The sequence below is a fragment of the Colobus angolensis genome, unplaced genomic scaffold (genome assembly GCF_000951035.1).
Source record: "Colobus angolensis palliatus isolate OR3802 unplaced genomic scaffold, Cang.pa_1.0 Scaffold411, whole genome shotgun sequence".
NCBI lineage: Eukaryota > Metazoa > Chordata > Mammalia > Primates > Cercopithecidae > Colobus > Colobus angolensis.
In genome coordinates, this window is record NW_012117500.1 from 416989 (window position 1) to 444244 (window position 27256).

Consider the following 27256-nt stretch of genomic DNA (forward strand, 5'->3'; position numbering starts at 1 on the left):
TTTGGAGGAAGATTTATAGTGTGCACTTGTATTAATGTTTCAGGGCCCTTCCTCAAGGGGTCCCAGCTTTCCACTTAATCAAGGGGCTTTGAGTCTTTGAATTGACTTGCATCTGGAAACTGTGTGAGAGGCTGTAACTCTCCACTGTAGCAATGGCAACTTAGGGCAGGTTTCTGTCTACCACACCTAGATATTCTTTTCTGTTAAACTGATCAAGGAATACTTTAATAGGCAGACCATCTGTTTCTTTTCCAGGAACACCCTAGTCAACTAACCACCACCAAAGATCTCTGTTGGTTAAGCATTCTAAATAATAGTACCTCCCTGCTTCCCTTTATAAAAGATGCTCTCAGTTTGCTATTGGTGGTCAAGTGCTGTCAGTTGGCCCCTGCCAACTGGATACATTGAAATCATGTATCGTTTGGTGTCATACCTGGCCTCCAAAGGAGAGCAACCACAGGGCTTATCAAGGATGCTAGTGCTCTCCTCTCCAATGTATTTCTCAATGCCTTAGTAAAAGGAGTGGCTTCTGGATGTTCTTGCTGAATATGGTTGGGGAGTGGGTGTGCAAGTCACACATGGTAAATGTACCCCAGTGAGCCCATCTCTCTGAGCCTTTGAATTCCCCCGTCCACATGCCAGAGATGCTCTGATATTTTACCCTCATCAAACACAGACCATGGTTAAGTACAAGTTTTAGTCAAACAACCAGTTAAACTACCTCCAGCTGCATGAACTAACATGTGAAATCTGGAATCTCTAGTACATGCACCCATTTCAATGAATTCAGCCTGATGTAGTGCTATAGGTTTTACCCTTCCCAGCCTATCCTTCTTAGAATCCACTCCTGCACATGTTCTCTGTGTTGCTGCTGAAATGTAATAGCAAAATCTTGTAATTCTTTTCCTATTTCCTACTGAGTCACAGTTTATACTAATTCCCCTGGATCATATTGAAATAGGACCCTAGTTATGGATTTGATCCTCATTGTGTTGGGTCTCATGAGGAAATGAACATCCCTTTTAAAGACATTTGTCCTACATTAGGTTATCATAGGGTTTTCAAGCAAAGAAAGGCTCATCTTTTCAGACCCAGAATGGCAAGCTATTTTTAATTGCTATGAAGGCTCAGAGTGACCTTGGTTTCAGGATTGTTAGTTTTACTTGGGTGGTCTCAACAATATGTTCCTATTCCAAGTTTTAGAATTCTTTTTTTTCTAACTTTCACATGAGAAATTTGATGCATGTGTGACTTCATCCGGCCTTGTAATTTAGTAAGCTGCTCAATTAAGTTTCGATTATCAGCCATATCAGCACTGTAGCAGAACAAAGCAATGGATTCTTTTAGGGCTGTCATGGGATCTTTCCATGTCTCAGACCATGACTTGAACTGAGCTGTAAAGGACCCAAGCTTGTCATTTTCTTTCTGTAAGTGCTCCAGTGCATTCAGAAGAATCCATTCTGTGCCGTAGTCCTGTGTCCTTCATTACTGTGTGCCAGTCAAGAACAGCAGCTATTTGGGCTTCCAAGGCACCTGCTTCAGTTGGCACTTCATCAGGATGATAACCTGATTAATTGTGATGCAACTGCATGCCATGGATTACTAGCATCCCATGTCCTATTGGCAACAAGCAAAGGAACAAACAAAACTCAGCACTGGACTCAGTTCCAAGGGCACAATCAAACCATTTCCCAAATGCTATCTGTATGGGCTCTTCTGAGACATTCCTAAAACCTGTATCTGTATCAGTGAGAGTCTAGTCAGAAACCATACCATAATTTCAACAGGGAAGGTTTAATATAAAGAATTATTAACTATGATGAGTATTATCTACTAGGGAGGGGAAGAGAAATCTAAAGAATGTAGGAAGAGCACATAAAGAAGTCATAACTTCTAGGGCTGAGGCAGAGCACCCAAGAAAGGAACGAATATAGAAGTAGACACTCCCACGCTGGGTCGAAGTCCTGACCTTACTGCAAAGATCAGAAAAATTAGTCAGGTGCTATGCTGGAGAAACCTGAAGCGAAGTGTCCCTCTGGGAGACCTGGGCAAGCCCTCCACAGTGAGGTACTATGCCCTGGAACTTGCTGGGAATCAGCACTTGTGGGTGTTGTGCTGGGTAGCACCCTCCATGGGACCAGGGGAGGCCACCCCGAGTTAGATATTGCTCCATGGAATTCTCTGGGGAGCTACCCGCAGAGTTGATACCACTGGATCTGACTGGGGGTTAGCACCAACCTCTCGGGGTCCTACCTGTGCTGTTTACTATGAGCTGCCGCAGCAAGGCAACACAGGAGCATCACTGGAGCCAGGAAACAAGATCCATCCTCCTCCAGCGTCCCACCAGGGCTCTCTTCTGATATAGCTTAGCATCCTGCCAGATGGCAAGGGAGAAATGTTCCGGTATCACAGGCTGGATAAGCTGACAGGCTGCTTACTGGCACACTTAACCTAGGGGACTAGACAAGGAAATGCCTTCTTTGGTGTCTCCGTACCTCTGAGTTCTCATTGCTTTCCCTTTAGCCTGGGTAGTCTTTAAGCCTGGGGCTGAGTAGCCTGTGTCTTATCTGTCAAGTTTTATCCAAACTCTGGTGCTCTTTTTTCTTTCCCGATGGCTGCCTTTTTGAGATGCAGGAGTCTAAAACTGATTACTTTTCTATTTTCTGCTGTCAAGCTTTCTCTTAGGCAATGACAGAATTGTCTAACTAATTACATAAAAGAGGGTAAAGGTGTACAGGGAAATATTGGGGGAAGCTTGATTAATACATCAAAATATAATCTGCCATATCTATATTGAGTAAAGTGATTATATTAATGCACATCCATTTAAATACTGATATAGAAATATGGAAAAAGCATTCTTTAGTGTTATGGAAATAACTTTAAATAGCTTTTTAGTTAACTATTAACTATTAAATTGAGAGAAATATCCCTTGAAATTTAAATATAAATTTCATATGCCTGTCTTGCTAATTTTTATGTAATAAAAACTTTTTTATATTTGCCATTTTCTTATTGGATTTCAAAGTAGTTTAAAGCAAGAGTAAAACTATTATAAATATCTTATTATTATGCTCTTGAACTGCCAGTGTAACAAATGATTTCATATTTTTTGGCAGAATGGCATTCCTTGCTACAAGTTCAAATATAACTATTGTGATTTTTAAAATGTGTTTCCAGAATACTCTGAAGTTTGTGACATTGCACATAGTCGGAAATGATTCCTCTTTGAGGAACTTTAACTTACAGTGCTAAGCAAAGTCAATGACTTTCAAATAAAAAAAAAAAAAACCCATAAATATTATACTAGTGTATTTGCTATAGGTTAAAGACCAAGATGAATTTTCTAACTCTGCTAATTGCAAAGGAAGACTGAAAGTAAGAATGAATTGGAAAAACAAACAAAAAGACAATTTTTTTCACATATTTATTTACTAGTCAAACTCTCCCAGACTTACACTTGGTATCTGCCCTGAACTGAGGGGCCGCATATCTCCTGACAACCAGCAGATGAACTTACTAGGAAAACTTCTTACTTTTGGTTGTTGGTGGCCTTTCCTGTCTCCACTGATGGAGACAGATCAGTGAAAATCATCTAAAAGCAACTATTTTATAAGGCAGGATGTTAAAATCCTTACCTTGCTTTCTTACTGACTTGACCTCTGTTTTTATCAAAACTGAAATGGTAATCTTAAGACCAGCAAGCTAAAAATGAAATTAGTGGTTTATTTCTGTTGCTGGAACCCCAAATCTACCTTTGGGCATATAAGGTGACTAAAGTACGTATGTCACCTTTTAGTGTGAGTCTTTATGTGTTATTGCTTAGGACATACCTGCACAGCCCAAAGAAGCACTGGATTTAACTTTATACTTAACATTTAGATTGTTTTGTTAAATAGATGCTTTGAAAATCAGGATATATAGCATCTTTTAAAAAATAAACATTGGGACTGGGCGCAGTGGCTCACGCCTGTAATCCCAGCACTTTGGGAGGCTGAGGCGGGTGGATCACGAGGTCAGGAGATCGAGACCATCCTGGCTAACACAGTGAAATCCCGTCTCTACTAAAAATACAAAAAATTAGCCGAGTGTGGCGGTGGGCGCCTGTAGTCCCAGCTACTCAGGAGGCTGAGGCAGGAGAATGGCGTGAACCTGGAAAGTGGAGCTTGCAGTGAGCCGAGATGGTGCCACTGCACTCCAGCCTGGGCGACAAAGTGAGACTCTGTCTCAAAAAAAAAAAAAAAAATCAAACATTGGTCTCCTAGAGAACAGGCAAGCCATTTATCTGAAGCGCTTTTGGATTGCCCATCTTCACAACCACAGTTATTGCCAATGGAAAAAAATGTGGTTCGGAATAGCAATGTGTTGTCCTCCAATGAAAATTATGCTACTGACTGTCATTGGTGAAACGTTCTGTGTTTTTTCAGCTGTAGTGATGGATAAGACTAGAACCACCCACACCTGCTCATCTGGATCTCCTGTACTAATGGCAAGGGTGACTAAGATTTAACTGAATGAGATATTTAGGGTAAAGTTATATTTCTTAAATTGACTCCCATTTTCAGGTTTTGTAAATTCTAAGAGAAGTGTTATGTTTTGTGTGTTTAGTTTGATGATAGCCTTTGAACATTCTGTTTTAGCATTTAGGAAAATATCTTCTTAAGCAGTAATGTCAAAATAACTTTTTAAAAAATAGAATTAGGTACTAACTTAAGTATCAAATGGAGTCCTGTGAGCAATGGATAGTCTTCTGATGTATTCTTGGAGATACTAGAAAATATAGAAATTTCTTTAAAAGAATCCATATATTCTTCCACATATAGAAATCTATATATTCTATTCCAATATTAGCATTATACAAGTTTGAGAAAACCTAGTATAAAACATGCAGATCGGTTTTCATTATTTTGTTACTTTGTGTAGTACAGTAAAAACAAGCAAACAAAAACCAAGCTTTTTGGTGTGTGACTTTGAGGAAGTAATTATCCTTTTAAGAATCAGTTTCTTCATTTGTAAGATGGGGGAGTTTATGAGACTATTTGCCTCAAATGAAATAAAGTATGTAAAAGTATTTGTTTGTTTGTTTCTTTATCGGAGATGGATCTTGCCATGTTGCTTAAGGCTGGTCTTGAACTCTCCTGGGCTCAAGCATTCCTCCCACCTTTGCCTCCCAAAGTGCTGGGAACACAGGCATGAACCACCGTGCCTGGTTGAAAATGTTTCTAAACTATAAAGTGCTGTCCTACAGTAATGCTAGTTGTGGCATCTGTTCTAGAATAATGGCTGTGCTATAAGGCACTGCTCAGAAAGTATTCTCGCATGTTACATAATGTCTTTAAGCTCTGACTTCCTCACTTATAAAATAGTACTTGCTTTTTAAGTTTGTCATGGAGAAAAAAGTGAGACTGCACATAAATGAGTAGTCATAGTGTCTGGCTCAAATGGATCATAGATATTAATATTCTATTCTTAGCATTGTAGTCCTTATATATTATTATGTTTATATCACCTGCAATTAAGCTATGCATGAGTCATTATTTTGTGTAAAATTTTAAATTCTTGCATGAAAACTTTAAAGATGGGGTGCTGTCCATTGTGATAATTATTCCAGTAAGATCAATAGCTTTCTAATATATACGCAGCTTAAGCTGACTGAATGTTAACTTACTCAAATTAGTTTTTGAGGCTTAATTCAGGCCATCAGGAGCAGTAAAAACAATAAAAACAATCGTAAGTTAACTAGAGGCTTCTCAAGTTAAATAAATTGCAAAAACTCTCAGAGTACCTGAATTAATCATCTGATACTCATAGCTTCCAGTAGTGGGTTAAGTCCCCTTTGAAGGAATCTATCATCCCACTGGTGTTTCAGACTTTCAAAAGTTAGTCATAGCAGAGAAGGCTCCCTGCCTTTCTGTTTGACAGCCCCTTGCAGTCAGCTGGGCAGCAACTAGAGGGCTCTAGGCCAACACTGCTCTCTGGTGTTTGGTTTGGGGAAGTGGCAACTTTTGGTGCATTACAAAAGGGAATTAAACCTGTGCTCTGTCCAGGTACTTTCTGGTCCCCTCATCACTCCATCCCATCTTCCTACTAGGAAAATACATGCACATGCTTCTCACCTTCATGTCTGTTTCTATTCTAAGTTAAATTCATTTCTCTTTTGCTATTCTCTCTCACACACATATGTCATTTATACTCATTTTCCTCTCATCTTTCTTCGATTTGCTCCTTAATGCTGAGAAATCTCTCTCTCCCTGCACCCTCCTTCCTCTCTCTTCTTTCTCTCTCTTCCACATTTTTAAAATTTCCTCCTTTCATTTCATGTGAAAGGACAATAACAATTATGACTATTTGCTGGGAGTAGACGGAGGAATCCCATCTGGATTAAGGCAAAAGGAAGCTATAATATTGACATGAAAAAAGGTCAGTGCTGCCAACCTACAAAACGTTTCAAAGTACACTGAAGTATCTCCCGAAGAGTCTTATTTCCTCACTAATTAAACTTATTTAGACTCAAACACTAGGATCAAAGATACGCTTTTTATTTTTTGAGTTGGAGTTTCTCTCTCATTGCCCAGGCTGCAGTGCAATGGCACGATCTTGGCTCATCACAACCCCTACCTCCCAGGTTCAAGCAACTTTCCTGCCTCAGCCTCCCGAGTAGCTGGGATTACAGGCGTGCACCACCATACCTGGCTAATTCTGTATTTTTAGTAGAGATGGGGTTTCTCCATGTTGGTCAGGCTAGTCTCGAACTCCTTATGTCAGGTGATCCGCCTGCCTCAGCCTCCCAAAGTGCTGGGATTACAGGCATGAGCCACTGCACCCGGCCAAAGATACATTTTTAAAACATTTTCAACTGAATTATTTTCCTGTTTTATATAATTACAGTACTTCATAAAGGGCCCTACATTCTACTGTGTTCGGGATGATGAAAAGTTTTTATTTGGTCATGCAATCAGCATTGTGAGCCCCTCCCTGTAGGCCCTATTCTTTGCTCTGCCGTTATCTTTTATATGCCCTCCTGTCTCACAAAACTTGAGTAAATAGGATAAGGTAAGTTATGCTGCAAGAACAGTTACACCCTGAAATTCCTTGACTTGACACAATAGAGGTTTATTTCTTACTCAGTTCCAGTTGGGCTGCTCAGGTGGCCCTGTTCTTCTTGTGGCTGCGTGGTCAGAATAGGATGGTAATGCCATGCTCCTTGCCGTAGGGAGGACAGAGGTGGAGAAAACGCACTGACTTTGAATTGCCTTATCCTCAGAGTGACACACATCATTTTTATTGGCCAAAAGTAGTCACATGGTACCAACTAAACTGTAAGGGAGCCTAGAAAAGGTAATAATTATTTCTGATACATTCTTCTTTCTTTTGATCTGAGCTTTGAATTATATTCTTGTTTAACATGGAGATCTCTTACTATCACATTTTCCTTTCCACTTAGCCATCTTTATTCTGACTGGTTCCTCTTTCTCTCCCTTCAAGTTCTCTCCATAATTTAAATAAAACCAAATATTATTTCCACTCTGAGAGCCTTTTAATTCTGACCCAATTTCTTTTCTATTATCCTTCTTCTAAATGTCACTTCATCTTTCTGTGCTTTCCAGGACTTTTGATTTTCTTGTAGAGATCCAACCTACAAAGCATGACAAATCATTTTTTTAATCCCCATTTTTTTTGTTACCATGTTTTCTAGGGTCCTACCATGACTTTCTACTACTCACTTACTAAATGTAACTAACTCATCCTGGTCTGGTCTTAATATATACTAATCTATCCTCTCTTTCTTCTGGAATGATTGGTACCTAAATCTGACCTCTCTGCAGCTGAATTTTCAGGAGCACTCCCAGACAGGCATCTGACTGTATATACTACTAATGCAGATATGTGTTTCTTGGTCCAAAGTGTCAGATCCTGTAGTACCACGGCTACAGTGTTTGGCATGGTTCTGGCCATATTATAAGCACCTAAACATCTGATAAAAGTGCATCATTCTGTGTCAAGGCTCTTCTTCACAAAATTCAATATACGTGTGCAATTAACAAATAATTTGTTATATGAGCAATAATATCAATCAATGAAGAAACAAGATAAATGGAAGCAGCCATTTGAAAAGAGCAAAATAATATATTCCTTCTGAATTGCAGGGTAAGAAATTATAGCAACTAGTCATGGTATTTGCAGTAAAATTTAAATTCTTATGTAGTCCTATTGAGTGAGTATTGTTACATGGGCCCTCAGTGAATGCTTTTTCAGTCAGCTGTGTAGTGTTAACAATTTGTTTATAATGATTGTTTTCTTATTTTATGCAGCTTCCTCCAGCTTTGCACCACAATTTGAAAAGAAGGGTTATAGAGAGATTCAAGAAATCCCTCTTCAGCCAGCATAGTAACCCTTGTAATTTGAAATCTGAAATTAAAAAGGTATGGTATTCTATATATAGGAATTCTTTTGCTGAAAATAACACATCATAAGAGGTACATTTGATACCTCCTTTGCTTCATTTTTTAAGCTCTATCCTCTATTAAAGTTTCTTATTGCTGCTTTGGATACTAAATTGAGGATATGTCTTTGCTTCTGATTTTCTCTATTTCTGTGGCCCCTATTTTTAGATAATAAATTAAAATACTTTTTTAGTATTTTTATATGTGTTCCTAAGAAAAAGTAATATTTAATTTGAAATGTGTATATTTTAGCCTCTTCTAGAGGATTACATTCTGATATTTGATTAGAATAATCTTCAATAAGCTCCAACATTGAGATTTGTCACTCTGAAAAAGTCATTTATCCATCTGGGTCCATTGATTTTTATTATCTAGGAAAGCTGACTGAACTATTTCTAAGGTTCTTTCCATCTTAGGTATTCTACAGCCTTCTAGACCTTAGATACCGGCAGACATTTCTATCCATACGTATAGAAACTAAACAAAAAAAAAGACTAAATCAACTGGGCAGAAAGAAAATAGTTTACCTCTGGTTAACAAAACTTGATACTGGAAAATCCCTTTGTCCTGGTTGGTAGCCCTTTCAGTGCAGCCCCTGGAGGTGACCATAAGCTCCCCTGAAAGGCCCAAGGTACAAGCAATTCAGGCCCACCTACGTGAAGACAATTAGTACCACTCCAAATTCATGTTTTTAAAAAAAGTTTTATCATATTTTTAAATGGTTAGCATAGTCATGCTGCCAGTGAACTTTTCCTTTAAGGTTTCACTTTCCCTTAATGCATCAAAGCTTAAGCATGAACTGACTCATTATTTAGAAAATATGATAGGCTCTTTGATAAGAAATGCAAACAGCATGCTTTAGCTTTGTTGTCTCACATCACTGGTATCTGCACATACACCAAAAACAGATGGGGGAAAAAGACACAGCTGCAGGTAAACAAAACATAAACCCTACTCCATCAGAGATTAGAGAGCAAGGTTTCTTTCCTGGGTTGTGTTGGCAAATAGGGCCAAGAAACAAAGCTAACGGAGATCAAAGCAGTAGAAGAGGCTTCAGATATTTATCTTATGATATTTATATATTGTATCATAATAAATACATTTTTAGAAGACAAAAGCTTAACTCTCCCATGAAAAGATAACATGTTGCTTGGTTTTTTATTCTTGTTAAGGTCATATAACCCTTATTCTTATTTTTTATTCTTATTAAGGTCAGAATAATCTGGTTTGTGCATAGACTTATTTTAACAGAAATCCTAGTTTTATGAGATGAAAGCATCTGCTACAAACTGTCTGAGACATAAAGGTGGCTTCAACTCCCACTGAGTGATTTTCCATCAGTGCTTCTCTTTTGTTTTCTCTTTTATTACTTATGTTTTTGGTTTTGCATCTCTTCCTCACTTTCTTTCCTCTCCTCATAGAGAAGATTTTGTTTGCTTGTTAAATTCCCCCACCCACTCCTTGTCTTCCTTCCTGTATATTGTGGCAGCATCTCTCATTAGGGCATTTACCTTCTGATACACCTCGTCTGGGAAAATTAAAACAGGAATTGATGGGGTGGTAGTCGATATTTGGGAAGCATGGGTGAGAGGACCCTCAGGAATAGACTCATCCTTATTATTAACTTGTTTAAGAGGCAGGTTATACTCTCCTATAAAGACTGCCATGGTTCTCTTCTCTGATATTACAAGCTCATGGTGGTCTATGGGACATCTAGTATGGACCTTTAGGTAGGGAAAGGCTCTATATATTGTTTTAGGGCTTTAAAATTGGGGAAGGAGAACATTCTGCTCCCAGGCTCAGCTCATGATCAACAGAGGTGTGGTTCCATTCCTCTACAGGCAGCTTCAGGCTTGCGCCATCTCCCCACGAAGTTGGATGATAACTTCATGGGGGTGTATCCTCCTAGTCAGAGAGGCAGGCCTCCTGTGTGCTAAAGAAATCTCCAGTTTGGGATGTTAAAACACTTCCTATTCTTTACCACCGAACTGAAAAAAATAGCTCTGACAAAAAAACCTTCCTTAATTTTCCCTGTCCAGAATTAATCTTACCTTTATGAGTGAAATCCACTTTTTCACCTGTATTATTGTGTTTTAAATAGCTTTTTATCTACCTTACATTTCTGTTTCCCCCAAAGTTAGTTGAGTGTGTCTTATTTATCTTTGATTCCCCAGGGCTTTGCACAGTGCCTGGCATGTGGTAGGCACTTAATGTTTAATAATTGGAGATAGGATATATAATACATTTAATATATATTCTGTATAATATATTATATAGTTGTTCTATTCTTTATTGGTATACTGATAAAATATATTCATATATGTAGCTTTCCTGCCCTCATCTAAACTTAAATGAGAAGAGTTTGTGATCTCCATTTTTATCCCCTTTCTGATATAATCTTTTGATAGCAACAACTTTTGTTCATAAATGCATTTTTCATTCTCTGTATAACCATAGAGGAGTGGCCAATTAGCCTTTGACTGACACAGTCACCCCATACCAGGGCCATAGGAGCAGTAGGTGGTGACAGGCCATAAATGCACTTGATTTCCACCTTTCTCGCTGAAACTTCTAAAATCCATGGGCCCTGTGTCCCTAGTTTGAAGGAGCCATTATGGGATGATTGTGCCTACATATTAATAGCCTAAGACCCAGAAGGATACAGAAGATTCAGAAAGTGCAAAAGCCCTTTTCTAAGAAATTAAGCTCGTTATTTATACCTCCCCTAAGCTGGTCTTCAATCCAGTCTGCTCAATCTTGGCTAGAATTGTGAGGGGAGTAAAGCAACCAACTAATTGTATAGGTATCTTTGGGAACTAGGATTTTCAGCATGGAGGAAAGGTGAAACAGAAACAAGATAGAAGAGATTCATTTAAATTGGAATTGGAAGTATCAGTATGAATGAATATGGGTTCATGATAAATCTCATCTATTAAGAAATATACACATTTCCTAATATTTTCATTGAAATAGTCTAGAAACTAATCAAGTAGCAATGAGCTCCTCCACCCATGACTCCTTGGGGATATAGCTGATTTTGGTCTAGAGCAGGAACTGCACAAGATTACACTGGAATATATGGACATACAGATAGCATAGGAAGGATGGTATCAAGGACTACTCAGGGTAGTTCTCAGGAGTCAAATTGAAGAGGCTCCCACTGGCTATCTATGGGATAATTGGAACATCAATAAGAATAATAACCACAGTGGATTGAAAGCATTAAATAAGGTTTAAACCCAAGAGTTCATAATACCAAAAGAGAAAAAAAGAATCCCTCATTGGTTACCTTTGGAAGATGCTAAGTAACCAACTTAATATATTGAAAATTGTTTACATAGGAAAGAAGAAAGCTTTTATTCTGCCTTTCCTTTATGAATTATATCCCATGTTAACAAAATCATTGAGAGGGAAAGTTTCTCATTATAGAAGTACTTAAGCTAATAAGTGCCAAAGGGATAAAGAATATTCCCGTTTTGCAGTCCCTATTGAAATGATAGCACCTAGATATGATCACCAATGGGGGTCAACATCACGGGAAGGGCAATCAGGCATTATATGCCGCCTGATGAGGCTGTGCAGCACTGTCTATGAAATATTCTTGCTAAAAGCTTGAATCTACATCTGATTAAGCCCGTAGATTAGAAGTCAGCAAATTACAGCCCTCAGGCCAATCATTTCTGATGCCTGTGTTTGTAAATAAAGTGTTGTTGGAACACAACCACAGAGGTTCACTTAATACTGTCTATGGCTGCTTTTGTTTACAGACAAAGTTGAATAGTGGTTACAGAGACCATATGGCCTGGAGCGCCAAAAATACTTACTGTCTGATCCTTTACTGAGAAAGTTTGTCAGTCTCTGCTCTGGATCTCGCTACCTACTTGCAGCAAATACAGGGCACAAGAGAACGTGTTTAATGACATCATGGGGATAATCAGCACAATCCAGCTAGGAAATCCATAGGAAAAGTGACCTGTTTTCTTCAATAAATAAATTTCAGGAAGAGGGGAGGAGGACAGAAGAAGGAAAGAAAAGGGAGAAAAAGTGTGGAGAAGAGGAGAGGGATTGCCTGTAAAGATCAAAGCATTTTAGGGAAAATAACCACTTGCAATATATGGAATTATTTCTTCCTGACTTAAACATAGAAACCCTAAAAATATTTGAAATATATATTTACAAGAAAGTTGGGAAAATTAAAACATTGATTATATATTTGTTAGAGAGTCATGCACTACATAATGATGTTTTGGTCAGTGACAGATTGGATATATGACAATGGTTCTACAAGATTATAATAACATAATTTTACTGTACCTTTTCTATGTTCAAATATGTTTAGATACATAAATACTTACCATAGTGTTACAGTTGCCTACAGTATTTAATACAGTCAAATGCTGCACAGTTTTGTAGCATAGGAACAATAGGCTCCTATTGCTCCTATGGCTAGCATACAGCCTAGGTGTGTAGTAGGCCGTACTATCTAGTTTTGTGTAAATACATTCTATGATGTTTGCACAATGACGAAATTGCCTAATGATGTGTTTCTCAGAACAGATTTCTGTTGTTAAGCCGTGCATGACAGTATTCAGGAATCATAACCTCTTAGGTGAGATAATTATATTGTGGTTTTATTTTTTAAAAAAGAAATCCATCTTTTTTAAAGAGCCATGCTGAAATATTATGGATAGTATGATATGTTGTACAGGATTTGCTTTCCAATTCTTGAGAGTGAGACAAGGTAGGAAGGGAAGTAGGGGAGATTTAAATGAAGCAAGATTGAACATATTTTAACTGGGTAATGGTTACGTGGAATTCATTGAATTGTTATCTTTACTTTTGTAAATGTTCGAAATTTTTTATAATAAAAATATTTATGGGTTTATGTTTGTTTGTTTTAGTGTATTCCAGGCTTCTCTTAGATCAATAATTGAGCATTAGCATTTTGAAAACAGCTCTCCCATCAAAGCTGCCAGTTAGAATTGGACAGGTTATGTTCTGTTCAAGAGCACCTGGGTGAAGAGACTGACTGGGGTTGCGTCCTCTGGAAGAAGGGAGTGACTTTTTCTAATTTGCACTAAGACACAATATGGGGCCAGTTGGTTCTCTAGAGGTTGGATTAAAGTTTTGTTTTTTTTTTTCTCCCAGGTGATTCTAATTTGCAGCCAAGGGTGAGAATCAGTGGCCTGGTAGTATCAGTGTTTCTCACATTTTATTGTGTATATCAATCATCTGGGGATCTTGTTAATGTGTGGATTCTGATTCAGTAGGTCTAGGGAAGAGTGGAGATTGTGCTCTTCCAATCATCTTCCAGGTGATGGCTGCTGCTGCTGCTGATCCAAGGACACACTTTGAGTGGCAAAGCTATAAAATATAGTACCTGCCTACTGTGAACTTATGGTATATCCAACAGGCTTGAGACTTTTTATTAGAAAAACAGGTTGTCTAATAGGCCAAATATTTATCCCGATGCAGTTGTATCCTGGACCCAAGATTCTGCATTTCTGTCTAGCTCCCAGATGTTACTAATGCTGTAATTCTATAGATCACGCTTTTGATAAGAAAGCCCAGACAAAACCCAGTATCATTTTCCCTGTGTTATTACCCAGATTGCTTCCTGTAGGCATGGGCCTTTCTGACATTTCTATTTAGTTCCTAATCTCTGCTTCAATGCAGATCAGCAAGGTCAAGTTTGCTTTATTTGGCAGCTGGCACTTTCTTTAATTCCTCACTCCAGGTTTTCAGCTCTTTTCCAAGTAGGCAGATTGCTTAGGTCCTCAGACTTTAATTAATGGCTCTTTATGCATATAATAATCATGACTTAGATTTGCACAACTCTTATTAGGGCTCCATGGAGGCATTGTGAATCAGCAGTGCCCAGCAGCAACCTGTTTTGAACAAACCGAGAAGCTCCTATAGCAGGGCTCTCCTGCCCAGCCAGGTCAAGCCCCCATTCACTCTTCCTTGACATCACCTTCAGTGTTGAGTCAAGGTCCTGGGAGGATGAGCTCCTGGTTGTAAGCAATGTAGAACACCGGTTTTCCAGTCTTCTTTTAGTTTTGGAATTTTCTGTTAGAACACAATCCTTGCTGGAAATGTAAACACCACAGCAACAAGAATACTTTTGGCAGAAAGGGGGATGAGGGTGAGGTGTACATCCCTGGGGCTTAGAAAGTGTGGTGGAGCCAGTGACGGGCCATGCATGTGTGGGTCCACATGCAAATGTACATGTGTGTGTGTATATGTAAGAAAATAGTAAGTAGGAATACTATACATTTCTGTTAACAAAATGTCCCATAGAAAGCTAATAAAAACTCATATAGAGAAGCTGTAGGTTAGAAAAGATTTAAAAAATTAGGCAATATGTTTTATCTTATAATAGTGCAGTTCAGTCAAAGAAGATAAGGAAAATCTGAGGGAAGTAAGACCAGAAGACTGGCGAGCGCAGAGTGATGAAATGTGTTGAAAATTTTCTCACTTCTGGCACCTAATTTTATTTATGTTTGGCTCAGTTTCCTTCAGAGTTCGACCTCAGTTCATTAGATTCCCCAATATTGTGTGTAGTTGTTCCACAGCAGGGATAACCCTATTTTATCATATGAAAAAGATGTAGTTTGGGAACTTTAATAAAGATTACATGTATAGTTTCTTTCTTTCTTTTTTTTTTTTTTCTATTTAGGTTGTGCCTAAAAAGTACTATATTCTCAATTTTGTCAATTGACCAAATAAATGATAAAATTGCTCAATACTTGCTCAAAAATCAATGTTTTTTGGCGGGGAGAGGTAGTAACAATGATACAGTCTGTTCTCCTTAATATATTTACTTAGTTTAGTTCAAAAGTATATTCAGTCATTTGCTCTTTAGAACTGTAGGTGCCTTTTCAGAGCAGGAGGGCCCTGTTACATCAGCTCAGGAGGCTCTTACACATTCTTTCAAACAGTTTGAATGCTAAAAAGGAGGAACAGCTATAAGCTGAATGCTCATGAGGCAAAAAAGGGCTCACACAACACTGGCATTGGACTACTGAACCATCTCGTGGCCTCATCCAGCCACTGGGACTCTGCTTAAAGATGTTCTGCTGTATCCTCCATCTTTCTACCTGCTGGGTGAACATTTACTTTGCCATCTGGCATGTCTGGAATTAGACTCACCAGCTTCTCCTCCCTTCCTGTGTCCACGGCCAGTTTCCTTGAAAGCATCAGTTTTCCTTCAGCTCATTCTTTGAACCTTGTGCTTTTTCACCTGCTCTGCTTCATTTCTTTTACTCCCTAAGTCATTAATGCCTGAGTAGTCTGTAGTCTCTAAGGTTCTGACCTTTGATGTAAGACAGCCCTAGCTTCTGGCCCTGGTTCTGCCCCTTAATAGCTATGTTTCTTGTGTAAATTACTTTCCTTCTCCATTTCCTTGTTTGTAAAAGGGGGTAATACTTGCCTTAGAAGGTAGTTGTAAGAATCAAATGGAATATCTAATGTGTCTAGAATGTTGTAAGTATTCAATACATTTCAATTAGTGCTACTGTTGTTGTTAAACAAGAATATTCCGTCTTCCATGTCCATTCCTTCCTTTGGTTGCCATCTAGTCCAAGCTCTGGGCCCTTCTCTCTTGTGTCATAGCTTCTTTGCTGATTTTCTTGTTCTCCAGTCTATCTTGTCAGACTAATAGTTATTAAGCATTTTTTTATTAGCATACTCAAAAACCTTAGTAGATTCCTGTTGTCTGTCTCATCATCTAAACTCTGGGATCCCACTTTCCAGGCCCCCCTTATTTGTAGGAGCCTCTTCATAGTCTGCCTGCATTCACCCTGATGTTCCCAACCCCACTTAAACTGTTTTGTGTATTACATCCAGGATGAACCTTTCAAAACAGATCATGTCACACTTGTACAAACGCACACAACACAGAAAATCCTTCAAGGAACTCAGTATAAAATTCCAAAATCAGGTCTAACCCCTACCTTTCTGTTCACCCTCATCTCGTATCACTCTTGCCCCTTGCTGTCTCCACATCAGCCACCAGGCCCTTTCTAAAATGTGTTTATCTAGCATGCTGCTTCCTTCATAGTCTTGTACATGCTTTTTCTCCGCCTGTAATGTTCTTCTCACCCCATCTACTCGTTCTTACAGCTCTTGGCATAAATGTCACTTTTTCATGGAAGCCTTTGCTGACTGAGTCAAATCTATCTGCTACCTCCTAAAATCACAAACCTATTTTTCCATGCATTTAGAACAGTTGCAATTTTACGTGTATCTAGGTGGATATTTCACAGACATATTTCTCCCTAAGTAGTTAGCGAACTCCAGGAGTATAATTTTTGGCCATCAGTGGGTTTTTTCATTGTTTGGATCTGTGCTTGGCACAAAATAATTGGTTAAAAATACTAAATTAATGAATGGAACTTGTTTTCCTCACTTCATCATGAATACAGGCATTCATGATGAAATGAAGAAATTCACGGAATCATGTCATCTCTCTTTCATCATTTTTCCATTAATATGCAATGCCCAACCTTTACCTCCAAGTTCCCTGCTACCTGGAACATCCACTTTGATTGCTATGATTTACCTAAATTTATCCCTCAAAGATCAGCTCCAGTGTTTCTTCTGTAGAACCTCTTAAAAAAACCGTGCTAGTCTTCATGAAGGACCCTTCTTTTTGTAAGTTTACAAATCATCATTTCATTTCACAGTTCATGATTTATGATATCATCCTATTTTTTCACATTATTATCCTGTTTTCCTAGTCAGATTACAAGTCTCACAGAAACCAGATCATTTCTGCATCCTGCTCAGATTATAAACCATGCTGTCCAACATATACTAGGGGGCAAAAAATTGTTTGCCAAAACAATATGTGTATCTAGAAATGGAACTGCAAAAAGTAGTTCTGGGAAGTTCCTAGAATGAAAGTCAGTGTATCTGGGATTCATCACAAAATGAATTTTAGTCCTTGCTTTCATCCGTGTGCCGATATCTCTAAAAATGTTCAGTTCTTAAGCTAGTGAGACTACCAATGTGACGTAAGCACTGGAAATCTCAAAAACTCCTCTCTTTGGGGTTTGAGATCAATGAAAAGGACTTGTCCTTGTCATCTTAAAATGGCAGTCTTGACCTCTCCAAGTCACAATTCACATAATTTTCTTTGAGGCTTTAAATATCTTTCTGTCTGTGAAATATTTAGAATTCCAAGGTATAAACTTAATAAGTTAAGTAAGCTTTTCCTAATTAGGATGAGATTTTAGGCAGCCAATTACTCTTATGCTAAACCATACAAAAAATTCCATCTGAAGTCATTTGAAAGGTAATACCAGGAAATCATTTTCAGCATCACAAGACATTAAAAAGCTTAGTTGTAGCCACCTACAAGCTGGGATATGAGATGTACAGAATGCTCAGGGCTACCTCCATGATACCTTACAGCACAGATGAGAAAGTTATTAAGTGTGTGACTATCAGGGTCTCCTGTATTACAGTATTTATAGTCTTACAATCTTGTCATATTACAAATGGGTTATATATTAGTCCGTTCTCAGGCTGCATGAAGAAATACCTGAGTCTGGGTAATTTATAAAGCAAAAAGGCTGGACTCACAGTTCCACATGTCTGGGTAAGCCTCAGGAAATTTACAATCGTGGTGGAAGGCACTTCTTCACTGGGTGGTGGGAGAGACAATGAGTGCAAGCAGGGGAAATGCCAGACCCTTATAAAACCATCAGATCTCATGAGATCTCACACACTATCATGAGAACAGCATGGGGGAAACCACTCCCAGGATCCAATTACCTCAGTTATCAGTTATCACTGATAAGAATGGATATAATCACATATTTTTTTCCTTAGAGGGTAGTAGGTGTTTGTCAACATGAAGACTGGGAGACCCATAAATGATTTGTATTTACAATATCCAAAGTACATTGATGGAAAAAACTAATTTTTAATTACCAATATAAAATATTTTAAGGTATAAATGCATAATGAGTACAATGAGGTACATATACAGCCTCATGAAGGTTTATGAACACATTTTCACCCATATCACCACCACCCACATCAATATATAGAATATTTCTAGCTCTGCAGAAGACACCTTTGGGCCTTTTCCTGGCCACATTACATCTCCTGCCACAATGTAATCATTACCTGATTTCTGTTACCCTTGGTTAGTTTTGTCTGATTGTATTAGTCTATTTTCATGCTGCTGATAAAGACATATCCAAGACTGGGAAATTTACAAAAGAAAGAGGTTTAATTGGACTGACATTTCCACGTGGCTGGGGAAGCCTCACAATCATGGCAGAAGGCAAGGAGGAGCAAGTCACATCTTACATGGATAGCAGCAGGCAAAAAGAGAGAGCTTGTGCAGGCAAACTCCAGTTTTTAAAGCTATCAGATCTTGTGAGACTTTTTCACTATCATAAGAACAGTACAGGAAAGACCCACATCCATGATTCAATTACCTCTCACCAGGTCCTCCTATGACACGTGGGAATTGTGGGAGTTACAATTCAAGATGAGATCTGGGTGACACAGCCAAACCATATCACTGATGATGAAAAGTCATACACTATGTATTTTGTTTCTGGCTCCTTTTGTCCAACACTCAACCATGTTGCTATGAGTATCCATAGTTTGTTCTTTTTTTTATTGCCTTGCAGAATTCCCTTGTATGAACACACCATGATATATGTCTATCCATTCTTTTCTCCATGGACAGTTCGGGTTTTCCCAGGTTTTAGTTATTATGAAGAAAAGGTGCCATGAATATTCTTATACATGTCTTTGGATGGGACATGTGCACTTATTTCTCTCATATAAATCCCAAAGAGTGGGATTGCTGGGTCATAGGGTAGGCATATATTATTAAATTGTAGTGTATATTGGCAAATAGTTTTCTCAAGTGATTGAACAATGATGTATTTTAACTCATAAACAAAGTATATGAATACAAGCTAACTACTATTGCATAGTACAAATTATGCCATTTGTTTCTGATTTATTATTATGAATTTATATTTTAAAAGTAACTTAGGCACTAAAACTTGGCCAGCCCAAGTGATAATTGGAATTAAACGTGAAAGGAGGTTGAAAAACATTTATGGTCTAAAATTCTACTTGAAAAATTCAGCTTTATAGAAAGGCATTAAATGAATGAAACTTTAATAAATATTGTCATTTGGCAAATTGCTCTTTCCTTCAGAGTGCTGGGAATTAATATTTGGAGATTAAAATTAATTAATAGTAATTTAGAAAAATGTATTAAGAAACATATTTGGCCAGATGCGATGGCTCATGCCTGTAATCCCAGCACTTTGGGAGGCCGAGGCAGGTGGATCACCTGAGATCAGGAGTTCGAGACCAGCTTGGCCAACATGGTGAAACCCCGTCCCTACTTAAAAAAAAAAATACAAAAATTAGCTGGGCATTGTGGCAGGTGCCTAGAATCCCAACTACTTGGGAGGCTGAGGCAGGAGAATCACTTAAGCATGGAGGTGGAGGTTGCAGTGCGCTGAGATCCTGCCACTTCACTGAAGCCTAGGTGACAGAGTGAGACACTGTTGCAGAAAAAAAGAGAAAAAGAAACTTACTTTCCTTGGCCAAACAAAAAGGAATTATTCAAAGCAGATACATGAAAAAAATAGTGATTTGGGCTAAACATATTGTTCTGTTGAATAATTGGAGTTTATTCCTCCTATGCCTGATAAAAATAACATCTTGATGTTCCAGGTTCATGCCAGTATTTTTATATTCATTTTTCTTTTGCTCTCATAAGGCCATAAAATATATTTTTTCATATGACCAGAGAATTGTCTAACTTGCTTTCCCTGTTATTTTGCAGCATCCAATTTATAAATTCTTTTGGAAAGAAGATTATTTATTTATCTATTTACAAGGGAATGAAAACCACAGACCACTAAATTTTCTGTGCAGAGACATAGGGAAATGAAAAACCCCACACAGAGGTCTCCTGTCATTTCCTTCTGAGTGTAAACTAAGACGTGATTTTGCTTTTTCTATTTCAGTTATCTCAGGGATCTCCAGAACCAATTGAGCCCAACTTTTTCACAGCAGATTACCATTTATTACATCATTCATCCAGTGGAAACAGCCTGTCCCCAAATGACCCGACAGGTAATATTGATCAACATGGGTAATCTGGCTTTCATGAAGAAATATATTGTTTGGATCAGCAGCTATTTCTAAAAGATTGTCTTCAATTTTTTTTTTTGATAGAGCTTATTTTGATTATTAGGAATCTAGAAATTCCCTGAGATTTATCTTACCCAGTTGTGGCAGCTTCCTTGATCATTTATTAATATCATAAACAAACAGCAGAATCTTTGTGGGTGAGTTGTATTTCCTTTTATTTCTTTTCGCTTATCTGATGATGGGAAATCAAATTCCCTAAAGCATGCAGGGAGATAAAGAGCAAAATAAAGAGTTTAAATATTCAAAATAGAGAAACCTTGAAACTAACCTGAAGAATCCACGTTAGACACATTGAATTTTTTTTTCTTTTGTATAAAATTCACATAGGGAGGCAGTATAGCATAGGGATTTAAAGGCACAGATTTTGGAAACCTGGGTGCCTAGATTCAAATCTCGGCTAAACCATTTAGTAGCTGACTATGGGCAATTATTTAACCTCCCTGAACCCCAGTTTCCTTGCCTGTAAAATGGGGATAAATACTTGCATCATAAGGTTATAGTGAGGATTAGAGTAAAAATAAAAATGCCTGTCTATTAGTAGGGGCTCAGCATAATTGAACTCTTCTTGTCATATCTGAATTCTAAGAGGAAGCTTTCTTTTTTTTTTTTTTTTTTTTTTTTTTTGAGACGGAGTCTCGCTCTGCCGCCCAGGCTGGAGTGCAGTGGCCGGATCTCAGCTCACTGCAAGCTCCGCCTCCCGGGTTCACGCCATTCTCCTGCCTCAGCCTCCCGAGTAGCTGGGACTACAGGCGCCCGCCACCTCGCCCGGCTAGTTTTTTGTATTTTTTTTTAGTAGAGACGGGGTTTCACCGTGTTAGCCAGGATGGTCTCGATCTCCTGACCTCGTGATCCGCCCGTCTCGGCCTCCCAAAGTGCTGGGATTACAGGCTTGAGCCACCGCGCCCGGCCAAGAGGAAGCTTTCAAGCTACTCGGAGGTTTCAGTACTCCTAAATAATTTTTTAGTCTTTATAAAAGGTAGCTATGTCACTTGGAGGAGTGGATAGAAGTGAAGATTTTACAGTTAAATGAAGACTTGCCATCTCTTTAGCTTGGAAAAAATGCTCAATTTTGTTGTGCTTTTGTTGTTGACGGAATGAATTACTTCATGAATTAATTGACAAACTTTCCTTTGGTCTTCTGGGATAAAGCTAACCCTATGTATGCAGAATTGTATTTAAAATAATCCCTGAGAAATCCAAGATAAAATGTTGTTTAAAGTCATTTGCTTTAAAAGCATTTCCAAGACAGGGAAGTTTATCTGCAGGCCAAACTTCTCCTCATCATAGAAACTCTGATGAAATGAAGAACTTTGATAAAAGTCTCTCAAAAACCTGAGGGTGAGTTGGCAAACTCCTCCCAGGGCAGCTGGATGCCCCACCCCAGAGCTGATTAGGCGTGGCCCTTGTCACAGCAGGCTGGGCAAAAGCAAAAACAGCAGAGCCTGCTGGGACTGTGGGGAATGCCTTTAAAAATGAGCTGCCAGTACTCACATTTTCATGTCTCTTCTTGACCCTAAACCCATTCTGTCTTCTCTACTTGAAGTAGCAGAGAGCTCCTGGTTCTCTACATGTCAGTGTTGATTGGTTTGAGTGAAAGCTGGGCAACACGGCTTTGGGTGGCATCGGAGTGGGTTAAGGTGCTAGTGTACCAAATTCTGATCAACCATCATAAAGTCTGTACAGCAAGACAATCTTAAGCAAAAAGAACAAAGCTGGAGGCATCATGTTACCTGACTTCAAACTATACTACAAGGCTTAGTAGTAACCAAACAGCATTAACTGGTACAAAAACAGACACATAGACCAATGGAACAGAATAGAGAACTCAGAAATAGGACCATCCATCTGGAACCTTCTGATCTTTGACAAACCTGACAAAAAGAAGCAATGGGGAAAGGATTCCTTATTTAATAAATGATGCTGGGAGAACTGGCTAGCCACATGCAGAAAATTGAAACTGGGCCCCTTCCTTACACCTTATACAAAAATTAGTTCAAGATGGATTAAAGATTTAAATGTAAAACCCAAAATTATAAAAACCCTAGAAGAAAATCTAGGCAGTACCATTCAGGACATAGGCATGGGCAAAGATTCCATGACAAAAATGTCAAAAGCAATTATAAGAAAAGCAAAAATTCACAAATGGGACTTAATTAAAGAACTTCTGCACAGCAAAAGAAACTATCATTAGAGGTTAAAGACAACCTACAGAAAGAGAGAAAATTTGTGCGTCTAACTATCTGACAAAGGTCTAATATCCAGAATCTGCAAGGAACTTAAACAAATTTACAAAAAAAGCAACCCCATTACAAAGTAGGCAGAGGACATGAACAGACACTACTCAAAGGAAGACGTGGCAGAGAGCTCCTGGGCCTCTGGAGCTCCTTATGTGGCCAACAAACATATGATAAAAAGCTCAACATCACTGACCATTAGAGAAATGCAAATCAAAACCACAATGAGAAACCATCTTGTGCCAGTCAGAATGGCCGTTATTTAAATGTCAAGAAACAACAGATGCTGGCAAGGCTGTGGAGAAATAGGAATGCTTTTACACTGTTGCTGGGAATGTAAATTAGTTCAACCATTGTGGAAGACAGTGCAGCGATTCCTCAAAGACCTAGAACCAGAAATACCATTTGACCCAGCAATCCCATTACTGGGTATATACCCAAAGAAAAATATATCATTCCCTTATAAAGATACATGCACACATATGTTCATTGCAGTACTATTCACAATAGTAAAGACATGGAATCAACCCAAATGCCCATCAGTGATAGACTGGGTAAAGAAAATGTGGTATATATACACCATGGAATATTATGCAGCTATAAAGAGGAATGAGACATGGATGGAGCTTTGCAGGGACATGGATGGAGCTGGAAGCCATTATCCTCAGCAAAATAACATAGGAATAGAAAACTAAACACCAAATGTCCTCATTTATAAGTGGGAGCTGAACAATGAAAACAGATGGACACAGGGAGGGGAACAACACACACTGGGGCCTGTCGGGGTGGTGGAGTGGGTGAGGGGAGGGAAAGCATCAGGATAAATAGCTAATGCATGCTGGGCTTAATACCTAGCTAATGAGTTGACAGGTGCAGCAAACCATCATGGCACATGTTTACCTATATTACAAACCTGCACATCCTGCACATGTATCCTGGAACTTAAAATTAAATTAAATGTAAAAAAATAAAAAGTCTGGGCAGCCATTATAAGCATATTATATATGCTTATAATATACATTATATATATAATATATATAAAATATATATTATATAATAGCCATTATAAGCATATTATATATGCTTATAATATAAATATACATGTTACATATGCTTATAATTATAAGCATGTTATATATGCTTATAATATACACATGTTGGAAAGCTATAGGCAAGAGGATGACTTGAGCTCAGGAATTCAAGACCAACCTGGGCAACATAGTGAGACCCTATCTTTACAAGATGATGATGATAATAATAATAATAGTAATAATAAACATTTTAAAAGTCTTCTGGCAATAAATACATTTTTTCGCTCTAGGCAGTTATATGAAAGGATCAGATCTTTGCTGTCTTTCACATCTATATCTGCCTCCCTGTAAGAATCCATTTTCTTTCTAATGTATATTTATTCTTCTTGGCCTGTGGATTAGGGAGAGTTTCTTAATCAGAAACACCCATCAGGTAATTTGCATTTGGAATCACCCCTCAATTGCCCTTAACACATACACACACACACCTCTAACTTAATTGGACACTATGAGCAATGCCCCTTAATCTCCGTATATCATTTTGTGATGGCCATGCCCAAGGAAGTCAGTTATTAAAGAAAGAAAAGCAAAACATTTGAATATTCAAAGCCAAGGCAGATGCTTTGGAATTTGCTTGTTCCATCTTTATCATTAAGAAGTTGACCTGTTTGCCCTGTGGTTGAAGTCATAATTGCCAGTATAGAATAAGAAAATGTGAACCCAAATGTCAGACTTTCCATAATTTATCTTTTTCAGGCTTACCAACCAGCTTTGAATTGGAGGAAGGAATAACATATGAACAGATGCAGGTGAGGTTTTTGCAGTGTCTCTGAATGATTTTATTTTGTTGCTTTTAATTCAATACTAACCTGATTTTTTAAAAAAAATTTAGACTGTGATTGAAGAAGTCCTTGAGGAAAGTGGCTATTACAATTTTACATCCAACAGGTAAGAACTAGAGTTTACTTTCAATTGTGAAAGATGAATTGAGGTCATCAGATGTTAGATCTAATTTCTCTATCCTTTATTCCAGAGTTTTTTCTTTTTTTAAATTTTATTGTAAATACTTTTATAAAATATCTTTGCTTAGACTAGATACATCTATAAGTAGAATATATGTGCCCATTTTTGTGTGGACACAGTTGCTGTATTCTCAGTTGAAACAAAAAGGGTGATTGCTTAGTAGAAATTTATTCCCATAAAAAAATAAACATAAGTAAATGGAAAAGCATTTCCAGATTGGTTTTTTAAAAATTAAATATTTGTTTGTCTCATTCTAGAAGAGCTGAAAACTCACTCCTATCACTTAAATCTACCCACTATTTGCACAGAAGGCTAGGGACAAAGTGCAACTGAACAAAGAATCATTTCTTGTGAATTTAAGATATATTTGTGGAGAAGAGACTTTGCTATTATATGTTGCCATTTGTTTACCCTAAATAAGAAACCTCCATTTACTGGAGCTGTATGTTATCTTCCAATATACCTATTATTGGTGTTCTAAGAATATAGGCTATTTTATCAATTGCATCAATTTTTATAATTTTACTTTTGGAAATAGTGTTGGCACAACAATTTGAGTACAATTAGTTTACTAAGAAGTTATTCAAGAAAAGTTTTATAATCAAGCAAATTAGTATTACAAGTGATTGGAGCCTGCCCACTGGGGAAATCTAAGAGCTGGTATAGAACATGTACCAGGACCATCCCACACAAAAGAGTGAGAGAGCTGGGGTATTTATCGTAAACTCCAATTTCCATCAGTCATTGTTTAAGGCCTTTCCCTAGGAAGTGTTAATTCCCTGTTTTTTTGTTTTGTTTTGTTCTGTTTTTTTTTTTTTTTTTTTTTTTCTGGCCTTTTGTAAATATGAACAAAGACTCCAGGGGTCAGATAAATCTTCAGGAAAAGAAATGCAGGTATTTCTTTATCGAAATGCAGGTATTTCTTTATTGAATTCCTTTATGTATTGGCAGGTAGAAATCCGCCAGCATGCTTTGAAGTGGAATAGATAGGGGTATGGGCGTTTACAGTGTCTGCTACACAGGAGTTGTCTCTTGACTTACCTAAGGAGCCTACTCATAGCTGAGTCATCAAATTGATTGCAAGTATCCACACACACTCTCTATATGGGCCACAGTTGTTTTAGGAGGCCTAGTCCTTTGGAGTATATTCTCTCAAGTGGTCTTTTATGCCTGGAGGAACTGTCTTGCTTTTCAATTATTGAAGCTATTTTGTGACCACTATTTAAATTATTCCAGAAGTCTTTACCAAAGATGACTACTAACAACGGGAAGAGAAAGAGGGCTCAAGAACATCCTGTTAAGGTCATTATATAGAAATTAGATTCTTTTTTAATGTTAGTTCATTCTCCAGTGTTTCTTCTCCTTTTTCTTCTTCTTCTCCCATTTCAAGGAGTTTTTCTTATGAATCACAAGTAAAATTATTCAACTACTTGCTCTTTCGACTTGATAATAGAGTTTCAAAATACTACCTTTATAAATGTAGTTCTGTTGTGATTTGTAACTGCAGAGGAACGATGAGTAATTCTCATTTTCTAAAGATACATCGTTAATAGAAATTACCATCTCCACAGCTACTCTCCTCCCACCATCCCTGGAGAGAGTTTTGAATTTTCATTTTCTATTCAAGGGCTGAGTATATACAGCCTTTCATGGATAGTATGAATGTTTCTGTTTTTAACTCTGAGCCTTATTATTTCAGGTGCCCTTGGCTTGTACTGGGGCAAAGATCACTCTTGTCATTTTATCTGCATTTCCTCAGAGACTTGGGATCATGGGCAAGGAATGTCTTCATATTTTTTGCAGAAAATCATTTAAATATCAAGGAAAACAAGTGTGCAAGGAACTTAAGGAAGCTCTTACAAGAACTTTTATTTTCCCTTTATTAAAAAGTATTTAAGTCTTGTTTTGGAATTGATCATTATTCTTTTTCAATTCTACTTTCATTAGGTTTTAAACAGATCTAGTTCCAAAGACACACTGCTTTATTAAAAGACACGCAAATTTTCTTATGATAAACAGATAATAGGATGCCTTATAACAAAGGCAAAAAATTATTCAGTTATATTTGTAATTGTGAATATAATATGAAGGTATTATATTCATACCTTGGAACAGTCAAGTTTAAGCAATATAAGTTGGGTATTACATTAAATTTCCTTAAAGTGCTCTAAATTAAAATGAATCACATTTAAAAATCCATATATCCATGGTATTCCCTTTTTGGCTCCTTCCTTCCTTCCTTCCTTCCTTCCTTTCTTTCTTTCTTTCTTTGTTTCTTTCTTTGAGATGTCCTTCCTTCCTTCCTTCCTTCCTTCCTTCC

General features: G+C 37.8%; 1 protein-coding gene across 4 annotated transcripts in view; it reads left to right on the forward strand.

Moving 5' to 3' along the window:
• The window catches only part of NEK10 (NIMA-related kinase 10), a 259204-nt gene that overhangs the window by 229325 nt on the left and 2623 nt on the right, over positions 1–27256 (forward strand). For all 4 annotated transcript variants that reach the window (XM_011956225.1, XM_011956226.1, XM_011956228.1 and 1 more), the window contains 4 exons: positions 8313–8423; positions 20462–20570; positions 24670–24722; positions 24806–24861. In XM_011956225.1, the coding sequence (XP_011811615.1) occupies positions 8313–8423; positions 20462–20570; positions 24670–24722; positions 24806–24861 (329 nt within the window). The remainder of the gene's footprint in view (positions 1–8312; positions 8424–20461; positions 20571–24669; positions 24723–24805; positions 24862–27256) is intronic.